At 33.4% G+C, this 12520-nt stretch overlaps 1 protein-coding gene across 1 annotated transcript in view; it reads left to right on the top strand.

Moving 5' to 3' along the window:
* Window positions 1–12084, top strand: part of LOC143081842 (fibroleukin-like) — a 30503-nt gene extending 18419 nt beyond the window's left edge. Inside the window, exon 6 of the mRNA XM_076257519.1 lies at window positions 11808–12084. Coding sequence (XP_076113634.1) covers window positions 11808–12037 — 230 coding nt within the window. The 3' untranslated portion in view covers window positions 12038–12084. The remainder of the gene's footprint in view (window positions 1–11807) is intronic.
* Window positions 12085–12520: the final 436 nt, after the last annotated feature.

Genomic DNA, 12520 nt, shown 5'->3' with positions numbered 1-12520 from the left:
TTCAATTCTTGCCAGAATTTTATGAAACTAAGATCAGAGGTTTATAACAGCAATGTCTTTGACACTTTCGAAAATAAGTTCTGATTCAATATTTTTAACGAGATATGCTCCTTGGAAATATTAATTATAATGAAAATCACATTGCATTTGCTCTGAAGCCTTCATTTCTCTAAGATATTAAAAAAAAGTCATATAGAACCAAACAAAAGTGGTTTTTTTAAGTTATTGCCCTTGTACCTTGGACAGATAAAATATGTGCTATGTAGACCAATTTGAAAACCGATCCCAAAATCAAAATTCCAAATAAATGGTTAGATTCAGTATTACAACTACGGCAATAACCTAACACTCCCTTTGTTGTAGGGAACCTTGTATTAAAATTTCATAGAGATCCATACATTTATACTGAAGTTATTGTTTGCGAACCAAAATGTCTTCAGACGCAGACATCGCTATAACCTAATACGGACGTAACATTTTTTCGGTCGTATAAAAAGAATAAAAAAGCAGAAAATTAAGTTATTAAATTTAAATGAGACAGGGGCCTCGGTGGCCAAGTGGTCTAAGTAGTCCAACTACTGTATCACTAACCTGTCAACATTAAGGCTTATGAGTTCGAACCCTGCACATGGTTGGTGCATTCGAATCAAATCTTAATTGACTAGGATTGTCAGTTTTCCCGCCGGTCAGTGGTTCTCTTTTGTGCACTTAGGCTTCCTCTACCAATAAAAACTGACCACCACGAAACAGTCAACATTAAACACAATCGAATGATACACAAGTTGAGCTAGGTATTTGAGAAAGGTAATACAACTGCATACAAAATATCATAAGCATAAGTGATTCCTCTTAAACAGACCACAACACAAACATGTCAAATATGCAAAAGTTTCAAAGCCATTGAAGCATGACTGAGGGACTGGGCTACATAATCAACGTGGAAAAGAAACAAACCAATGATTATACAATTGCAAAACAATTGTAGTTAGCTTAACATTAGTGGTTCATCTTAAAAAAATTCAACAGGTCAGGAACACTACCTTAAATGGATATGCATAAATTAGCATACTAATGTTCTCGCAAAAATAATTATTTAATTAGATATGACGCATTTTTTTATCTGTATTTTTGACCAATCCACTAAATGGGTGACAATGCATGATGGACTAGTACGTTTTTTCGATCAACCGAGAACACGTGTTATTTACTGAAATGCAACACATTTTTTCATGTATTGCGGGATAAACAATTCCGCTATGTTTTTCTTCTTTTGTATCTACATTTATAGTTCATGATGTAAAGTATTCGTTTCATGCTCAAATTAACGAATAGTGTGTTCCTATGCAAAGAAACGAGTGTTTGAATTACCCGAACTATAATATTATTGATAATTAAACGAAGATTTCAGATATTCGTCCACTAGACAACAACGAAACAACAGTGAAAAACACAATTACCAATAAGATGATCTTTCAATCAGATGGTTAAAAAAAATAAGGGACCCTGAAATTTTGAGTAGTTAGTAAAAAAAGAGGAAGACTTAGAGTGTGTCAAATATGTGTTGGGGTCAGTAAAATGTCCCAGCTTTTCATATAATTGATGTAATGATATTGTACCTACTTTTATGATTAAACAAGTCATTTTAATCGACGAAGGGTGTGTATTTATTACTTTAACTCCAAGAAACAAACCGTGACAAACACCTTTCAGAATGATTGGTTTTCCATTATCTTGAAAAGAGATATTTACTACAGAATTCCAGGAAGTATTTTAACCCTAAACCGTAGGAGTTGCACAATGGACTTGTATGATAACGAATCTGAGAAAGATTAATTAAATCATGACAAGTGGTTAAGGAGAAGTTGCGGATACAATATGGATATAAAGCAATGGCAAAGTTTATGTTTAGGAAATAGAAACCCCAAAAATAATTTTGACCAAAAACAAAATATGAAGTGCAAAATGGTATTGTATGGTAACTTAAGGAATATGAGATAGTTTCATTTCATTATGATAAGTGGTTAAGGAGGTCGGAGTTCCAAAAGATACAAAAGTGAAACATATCGTGCCGAGCGAACGAACTCGACGTGTTTTAGTGGTAGTAAACTCGTAGTAGCCCACAATGCATTGTAGTTCATTGAATCGATTGGTCAGCTTTACAAGGCCATGTTTACCTTCTATTTGGGAAATTACTATGCAAATATGATCAGACGACAGGAAATCTAGTGTCCCCGCCCTGTTCAACTGAATACCAAATATCATTGACCTTAATTATTTTTTTTAAATGAATGAAATTTGTGTATTTTTAAAAGCATAATGTTTTTGCACAAAGTACACAAACAATACGAAAAAATAGTGTTGATCTTAGGTAGGCCAGAGCTAATAATTTTATAATCTGATAATCGTGGGTTGCTTTCATATGAAATGTTTAGCATATAACTGAATCCATTGATTTGTCACTTAGCCATTAAAAGATCAACATTTGTACCAATATGATAGAGTACATGTATTATAGTTCATAAAACAAATATATGCATATATATGTGACTTGTTGAAGTGAGACCAAAGTTTCCAAATGGCACACACTATTTCTGTGATCTGTAATCTGAAACTCAATTCACAAATAAATTTCATATTCATAAGCATAACTGATAAGAGAGTGACCAAGTCAGTATGAAAATGAATATTCTGCACCACAAATTGCAGGAAACAGTGTACAAATCTTTAAAAAAAATATATACATAGGAAAAATAAAACAGCACTGCTGTTAATTTTGACACAATGTCCAAAATAAATAAACCAGCTGAGCAAAAGGTGAAAATAAATATAGTATTTCATCCACAAAAAATCATCTTCCCCTAAGCATACATGTCTTTAGTGGTGGTCCCTTAACTTTCATTTTCATGTAATTTATCCATGTCCCAAAGCTGTAATTAGGTCAACTTCAAAATGTAAATGTACATTTAGGCCAGTCTTCATGATAAATTATGGAAGCAGCAGGCATAACAGTCTTTTTTTTATAATTTTGTTTATGTCATAGATCTTATTGGCCAGGAGTAGAAACTATCAAAAGCCCAATAGAAATTTTGAAAGCCTGAACTTGTGCCTATGGGCATAGGGCTAAGCCTGAAGACTGTTTAAGTCAACCAAAAAAAACCCAACACATTCCTGTATATGTCATGTTACAAATGTAAATGCAACTTCTAATTATATCAAATACATATTGTCGTACATGTACATGATAATGAAAGGAAAACGAGTGGTTTCTGAATTTGATCAGTCTGGTCATAGTGATGTATATACATTTGCACATGTACAATGTAGTTCACAAAACGCAAGCACAAGTATATGTGATCTGTCTGAAACTAATATTTACAATTTTAAACTCAAACCCACAAATTGTGTACATCATTTACAAATAAGGCTTAACATAACATTATTTTATTTCTGATCAGTGAAAATCTAAATCTTTTAAAAGATTGTTTAAAACAGTTTTGGGGAGTTGGACGAAGTATAAAACCAGTCTATCGTATCTACGTGTAACATTACATTGGTCACATAATTGGCATAAGGCATTTTCACAGTTATTGTGCTCATAAGGTTAAAGGAGCACATTCACTGTGATTAGCAGATTTTCTTTTGAAGACACCAAAGATGAAAAAACTGCTGAAACTTAATAAATTTGAAAAATGACCATGTGATGCACTTACAGGCCAAGATAATTTTTTTCAAATCCTGTTTCAGTTGGAAATTATATTGTTATGTTGTAACGTTCATGTAAAAACCATAAAACAAGCCAATATTAATAACTATTCAACCAATACTACATCTGAGACTACTATACCACATAGATTGGTCACTTCCCGTACTGACCAGTCAAATTGTCATTAAAATGGTACCTACGACCCCGTGACTCGGAAAGACAAGTCATGACATAGAATCGCCATTGTTGATAACGGAAGAGAAAAAAATAACTAATTTTTAAACCGATGTGGCTGATTGAAGAGTGCTATATTTCGGAAAGTATGAAAATAGGATTTGAAATATTAATAAATATTTGTTTTTAAACACTTTAAATAAAACTAGTGTATTTATAGGCTTTAAATTTACTCACCAAACTTGAAAATAACTGTGAGCTACTACTAGTATTCCGTTAGACTTGATCAATTTGTATTGCTAATGAGTTAAATTCAAAAGAACAATTTGTTTTACGGATAATATTACTGCATTATTTAGTATTGATAGTATTATACTATACAATGATGTAAAATTTGTAATTATATGAAATACCACTTCGTCTACATTAGAGTTCCCCTGAAGTAGACGTACACCAGTCAAGGAACATATTACAGAACATGAGGTCTTACAGGTCAATTTGTTTTGTTAATGGGATAAATTCAGACTAATATTTGGTTTCCTAAATAACATTAATACATTCTTTAGTGTTAATGCTAGGCAGTGATGTAAAATTTTAATTTATATGAAATACCAATTTGTATACATTAGAGTTCCTCTGTATTAGACGTACACCAGTCAAGGTGCATATTACAGAGCATGAGGTGTCTTGTCACATTTCTATAACTTTGAGATTCTTGCATAATTACCAAATCTTATACACTACAAATCTTTCTTTTTGGGATAAGTAATAAACATTAAAAAAAAAAAAAAAACTATCGGCAATTACTGCATGATCAAACCTTTTTTTTCATTTTTGTTAAAGATCTGTTTAAATTGAAACAATCATTGATTAAAAGCAAAAACACTTCAAAGAAAAAATTCAGATGATGACATTTTTATAATCAGCAAGTGTGTGTATCTTAATCATATTCACAGCGAATCCACAAATGCACCGACGATATTTGACAAGGTTTTCTACAATAAATGGAGCCTTCGTGTATCGTGGGCAAACAGCTGTGAAATAACGTTGTTAACTTTATCAGTAGTCACAGTTTTATTGCGAAATCGCCAGTGACCAATGTCTGTGTTATAGTAGTCTCAGACTACATACACAGGAGCGGATGATCGGGATCCTGGATTTTTTGAGGGGATGGGGTGTAATTGCAGAAAATGCTATAAACTTTATACCAAATTTTTGGACCATTTTTGATCAAGGGGGCAAACGCCCTCTATGCACCCTCTTCATCCGCCACTGATAAATGCATACTGGTATTTTGGTTGTTGTTTTTATTTGGGGATGGGGGAACACATACTCGGTTTATAATTGGCCGTGCAACATTTTTGAGAGGAAAGGGGCATTTCTCACCCCTTCTGACATGTTTCAATTTTGACTAGTCTATTTTTATTTATACATTTATGACTGAAATTATGTCTGCAGTGTAGTGTAATGAAAGTGTACAGGTGAGCCGTGAGGTGTATTCAGAGTAAAATTAAATGGGACCAACTCTAGGAACTTGACAGGATTGCGCTTTGACGATGTATTAAAAAAAACACAACAACAATTAATCATAATTTCGGTTGATCTGACACCCCAATCTTTATCATAGATAGTCGTCTTGTATCATCCTTCATTTTTTATGTATCTCTACGAGGCTATTTACATGCTCTTTTCCGCTTGGCCGCCATGAGGAAATTTCCTCATGTAGTCAGCCAATCGTATTGGCGAGTTCATATGAAGTGTAGTATTCTGGAGCATGTAAGGAACGGACATGAACTCTGCGCCGGAGATTGATCAGTAATCTCTTTTGAATTGCATCACTTTTTGTCATCCTATGGCCTTTAAAAGTTTACTATACGGAATGGGTTTTTACTTATTGTTAGTGGTCGTACGATGATCTGCAGTTATTCACTCCCCTGTTTTATTGTCTTTGGTGGATATCTTATTATCAACACAATGCTATTATATATTATTAAGTAACGATTGAAAGAAAGATTTTTGCATGTAGGGAGGGGGAGAAAATGTGGCCTTTTGGCCTTATTATCCTTTGCAGGAAGTACTTATTCTTAAACTGTGAAAGTTATATCATTCTCTTTATAATCTAAATGAAAATAACATTTTTCTTATGAATATTGGGGATTAAATTACTGTAGAAACTATATAGTCCATTTAAAGAATGTAATATAGTAATTGCCTACCCTTACCAAATACCGAAGGTTATCCCTAGTTTAACAAAGGTTTGAGTTTATCATAGTTATTTGCAATATACTTTGTGGACATTTGTTTTTCTTTCTGTTATGACGTTTTTCGTCTAGTATGCCCTTGGTATCATCTAACATTTGTAAGAAACATGCTAAACTGAATGCATTTAATACTGTATAAACATGATAAAAGAATAAACTTTATATCGGCTCCTGGCATCCGTTCTGGGTGACCCTCATCTTGCACGACCTTAACTTCTGTTAGTGTCATATATAAACTGAAAATTAACCATAAAATATTGTAAATGAACATCATGCCATACCAGAGCATGGCATATAGTGCATTAGTGTGGATGATAACCTCAGGGAGAAACAGTCAATCAAAAGTGGCTTAGAAATTGACTACTTATAAGACTGTTGAATGTTGCCTGGTTAATCATATATAACAAAAAGTAAAATTACAAAAATACCGAACTCCAAGAAAAATTCAAAACGAAAATCCCTTATCAAATAGCAAAATCGAAAGCTCAAACACATCAAACGAATGAAAACAACTGTCATATTCCTGATTTGGTACAGTCATTTCCCAAGTAGAACATGGTGGATTAAACCTGGTTTTATAGCTAGCTAGCTAAACCTCTCACTTGTATGACAATCGCATACAATTCCATCATATTGACAACAATGTGTGAACAAAACAAACATACATAATATGTAAAAAATGTAAAAAATTAGGTGTACAGCAGTCAACATTCTGTTTTTATCTTAATCACTATAAAACAAACAAATATGACAACAACAAAAAACCAAATGCCAAAGCACATATTAAGAAAAATGAAAGTCATGAATACAAACAAATGACTATAGCACAATGACACAATGGCGGGATGTATAAGTACCGAGCCACACCAAAAGGATATTACCAAAAATGGACTGAACAGTTAAGGTTGATAATTTACAAAGACAAATGAAAGAACACGATAACACGCAATTAAGATGATAAACAACGTCAGTTCCTAGAATCTATACTTTAAGACTATCATGTATTATTTGTGAAGTTGACACGGAATAATTATCAACAAAGTCTTTGTATCTTCCGTTAAATTTTTATTTTGTAAAAAGGACGACACGTTCTTTGACATAACCCTGGTTCAACAACTTTCTGCTCAGTCACTGGTGACGTTTAATAAAGTCTGAGTAGCAGCTGCAAGCTCTAGAATACCGAATGAGTCGGAAAATGTATATTTTATATGCAGGCGAAGTTGGTATATTGCTACTAAGGTGGGGGAAATTGATAATTTCAAAATTAAAATCGTTTCGTTTGTCATAGATTCTGGTACTGAGATGACGCGTATGTCAAATTCGAGGTATAAGTCTAAAAATGAGACCTTAAATTTTAGTTCTGGAGGATATTTTGATGGGACCTAATTAGAAAAGTTTGGATAATTAATGGAAAGAACATCATCAATGTATCTGAATGTGAAATTAAATGATCTTGCTCCTTTGATCTTCTTAAGCTTGTTTTGACAGGTGTCTGAAGGAACTCCGACCCGTATGAAAATAAGAAAAGTTCGGCAAGGAGAGGCACACAGTTCGTTCCCATAGAAATGCCGACAATTTGTTGAAAAAGTATACCTCCAAGTTCAACAAATAATAAGAAACTCCAGCATATTGATCACTTGTTCCTCTATGAAGAATGTTTTATCTTTTGATCACTATTAACAAAATATGCTATATGGTATCCCAAAGTAATAAATTTACAGCGTATGATACCGTTTTTATATTGAAAAGCATTGTGGGTTATTTATTTTGGACGATTTTTCAATTTCACATGGGGAATGGTGGTATACAGGGTTGACAATCAAAAGTTTCAATAGAATTAATTTCAGAAAAAGATCGTGATTTAAAATTATTAAGAAATTCCTTAGAGTTTTTTAGAATCCACATATGGTTATTACCACTACGCGAGTAAACAGTTTCCAAGTATATTTGAAGACCCTCTTTGACTGCGGACATAATTTTTTCACTCTAATGGACAATTCCTTTGTAGAACATGCAGATGAGCTGGCAATGTACCGTTGTTTGTACAGAATTTATGAAACTTAGGTATTTAAAACAAACAATGTAAGTCCTCAGTTTTGCTGCTCGATGTAATTTTCATTGAAGCCATGACGGACTTATGATTCGCCAAAATCTCATCCTTGTCAAATGATATGTTTTTGTATGTGGGATTACCTGAGTGCTCATTTATTCCTATTGCTTTTACAAGGCACTCGTAGTAGTACCATTTAAATACAAAGACAATATTATTTGAAGCTTTATCCGCAGGAGCAACAACATATTTATCGTGAAGAGATTACAGACATTTCACAGCTTCTATATCTGAAAACGGACTTTGGTCGATCTTTTACACAGTTTTTCAACTTATGAATTCGACGTTTTATCAGAGACCTGATTGTTTTGACCCATTTTGACAAAGTGTCCAGTTCAACTTATTCTCGTTTAGCCCATGCTCTGACGTAGTCCTCAATGGAATCCATAATTACTTTGAAGTTTTAGTTCCAGCTGATGTGTTAGGGTTCTCTGAACTTAGGACTATGAGATATTACCTTTCGGAGATGTTCATGTTGAATTATGTTTAGATCATAAGTAATAACATTGCCAGTGGGCTGTATATATAAGGCGAGTGGGAACATTCACATGTCCAAAGTTGTTTTAGATATTCTTCTAAATCAAAATCCTGCAATGCTTGCTTATAGTTAAATACTTTAGATGCAATGGTTTTTGTGTAACTGTAGGATACAATAGGAACAGACTAATTTTGAAATTAAAGTGGAATTGCATCAATTCCTTTATTAGAAAACTGAACTGGAAGGAATTTCATCTTTTCATCATGTAAAGGTTTAGATCTTACTGGTTTAAAAAAACGGAAAAGAGCTGTTTCACAAATTATACTGACCAGTCGGAATATTGAATAAAATGTATTTATGCATCCATTATCAAGTGCATAATCTCTCAAACATTTTAAAAAATTAACAGGCAGTAAAAAAAGAATAGTTCTAATATAATGTAAACATAGCGGTTGATGAAAATGTGAAAGAAGGTCATTAAAGCTCCCAGAGAGAGATCTAGATTTGGAAGACTTTTGTTACATTGGGCCGATGGTATTGTTTTTGCTCATAACTACGCTGGTGTCTTAAAGTAGTATTGAATAAGCTCATTACATTTACAGCACAGCAGGCTGGACAAATTTCCTACTCTTTTGGTGTTATCATTGCAACCATATGGCATTGCAGTACCTAGTTCCCTTATCCATAAATTATCTCTGTCTTTTTGGAAAGGAGTACATAGTATAGGGCTATTGGTGTAGTGATAAATTTCCCCGATGATGCGTGCTTTGATAGATAAAGAAGGATAATAGTCCGGTTGATAAAATGGTTATAAAGAACCCTGAATTGCGAATCTTTATTATCAGACCGGTGTTGATTTATCCTTTTACTCAAAGTTTGTCGAGTTTCACCAACATAAAGTAGTTAACACAAAGTACATTCAATTCCGTAAACGACATTGTCCGTGGAACAGTCCAGAGAATCAAAAGGTCTTGTATAATAAGTTTTTCCTGTTAAGTTGCTAGTGAAATCTGGAGTCGTGATTAACATATGTCTTACACGTGCTCTCTTTCCTTTTTTATGTTTACAAGTAGAAATGATTGAAGTTGATTAATTTGTAGCAGGTGTGTCTTTAAACAGTCGAAAATATTAACAGTAAATGGTTTTAATTTTGAAAGGTATCTGAATTTTTAAAGTTATTACTACCTTCTAGCTGTACATAAGTCAAATCAGGGGTATCCTGAAGGATATTCCGTGGAACACACACATCAAATGCTGCAGTGTTCCGTGTAGCAGACAAGGACCTTGGTAACCCGGGCGATGTCCAATCCGGTTTGTTCTTTGTATTCTTTGTTTCATCATGCATTAAACTACCAAGTTAATGATTCCCTCGGGGAATAGTCCACCAGCAGTAAAGTTTCTTCTAGGATGAAACTTGACATCGACTTGGTTGTAGTATAAAGTAAAATAACAAAAATACCGAACTCCAAGGAAAATTCAAAACGGAAAGTCCTTTATCAAATGGCAAAATGAAAAGCTCAAACACATCAAACGGATGGAAAACACCTGTCATATTCATAACAAGATATGCTTATCCGGTCTAGTTAGCTCTGCTTTGACTAGCAATTTACACAGATTTCAAGCAACCAGTTCTTGACCTACGAGAATTAACTGAAATTCGGTAAAGTACCTTATGGTTTGTGTTAAACAATCTTAATTTAAACTATAATCAGTAAATACTAAACCTTAAGCTATATGTAAGCCTGAAATCTGTGTCCCTTCCTCAAATCTGTGGCATATTCTATATATCGTCATAGACGTAACAAATATATGGCCTTTTTCCTCATATCTGTGTCCTAATCATCAAGGTATACACTGTCCTGTGTGTTAACGTCATAATTATCAAAACGTCTTCGAGGAAATATTTTTGTTGTCAAAGATATCAATACGACTTTAATATTCATTTAAATCAACATCACTTAAGGCCATTGAAAAGTTACTGTGTGTTGAACTATGCATATAGAGGGGTTCGACGGGGATACGGAAACCCCAGAACGAGAGGCAGGAAGCAGTAGTCAGGAGGCGAGAACCAATGGAAGAGCGGGGACCAGGAGAAGAGGGGTTTACAGTTGCTTGCATGTAAAAAGAGCTTATACTTTTTATTTTTTTGTTATTAGTTAGCCTTATTATCAAGTTTCTTTTGATTATTTTTAAATCAACGAATAAGTTTGATAGTGATAATAGTCAAAATATTTGAACTTTTTCCCTCTCAATATAGATACATAAGTCATAAACCCGTTTTGTTGGGGTTCGTCAAATAAGTAAAGAAGTCTTGAAGGCCAATCAAACGGTTAAATTGATTGTGTGGGTTTTGTTTTGTGTTTTTTTTTTTATGAATTGTGAACTTTGTGCGGATCTGATGAGTCAAACAAACTCTTTCTAACTGACAGTTTGTTATTATGTTGTTTTGCTAAAAGTCTACTTTATAAGGGACACGGATTTGAATAGGCAAAGACTATCATGATGTTTCGGGTCACATATCTAAGAAAAAGACAAAGATTTGAGGCTGGACTAAAGGCCACAGATTTGAGTGTCATAATGGCACAAGACACAGATCTGAGAAAAAAGTAAAATAACAAAAATACCGAACTCCGAGGAAAGGACACAGGTTTGAGGCAAGACAAAGATTTGACTCTAACATATCTGTATACATGGAACTGGTTATTGATCAAACTGGCGATTGATACCCCGACATAACTTTACTATTTGTCTTCGGTTGTATATAAGTTATAGATATAAGAAGATATGGTATGATTACCAAGGAGACAACTACAAAATGTATCCTCTAGAGACCAAAGAATATATATGTAACTAAATACAAACTAAACTCAAATCATATAGAAAGCTATAAAACCCTTCATGCAAAAATGAAATTCAACGGCAAAATGTAATGTAAAATTAGATTGCTAGGTATATGCATTACAAGACCGTCTACAAAAATGATAAAACATATATGTAGAAGAGCAATACAATTTTAAAAAAACTTTCAAAATGTCAGCAGCCAAATTATTAGATTAATAGACATATTGAAAATAATTGCAGATTATATGTATCTTTACAACAATGGACGACGTTTTTCTACCTTTGACCGTTATCATGACGAACATAGCAGTACTAGTCCTGGTCATACTTGTATATTGGCTCATGGGTACGGGGCTTGGTGGATCGGGCCATGCGCAGGATATAATGATTTGAACAACAAGGACATCACCAAGCTGCTATGGGCTTCCATGTATTATATCAAATCAGAAATGAGGATACAAAGGAATTGAAGCATGTGAAGCAACATGCACCCACGATAACCCGTTGTTTAATCATTATTACAAACGGGTTCCGTGTACATGATTCAATTATAAAAGGGTAATTTCAAACTAACAGTTCTTCTTCACTATTTTCATATTATACTTTTACTACAATATTGTTACATGAAAGACTACAACAAATTAAGGTGATATTTTTTAAACCTAGACAGGTTAAAACTAGTATCAAGGATAGCAATATGTTAACAATCGAAACCAGGACAAATTATCATCTATTCTACGATATACATGTAAAGGATTTCAAGCATTTCCGTTATCTGTTGTCCTGTTTATTTGTTATGAACACAAAATTCTCTTAACATACTTTCATATTTTGATAAAAAGCAAATGTTCCATTACTGCTCCTTTTAGCAGTTGTATCATGGCAGTAATCCACAATACCGACACACAAATTCGGATAAAAAGAAATCATTATCTATATTTATTTTTTTTGGA

This window comes from Mytilus galloprovincialis, chromosome 7 (assembly GCF_965363235.1).
Source record: "Mytilus galloprovincialis chromosome 7, xbMytGall1.hap1.1, whole genome shotgun sequence".
Taxonomy (NCBI): Eukaryota; Metazoa; Mollusca; class Bivalvia; order Mytilida; family Mytilidae; genus Mytilus; species Mytilus galloprovincialis.
The sequence above is the reverse complement of the archived record's forward strand: the minus strand, read 5'-3'. Positions and strand labels throughout refer to the sequence as shown.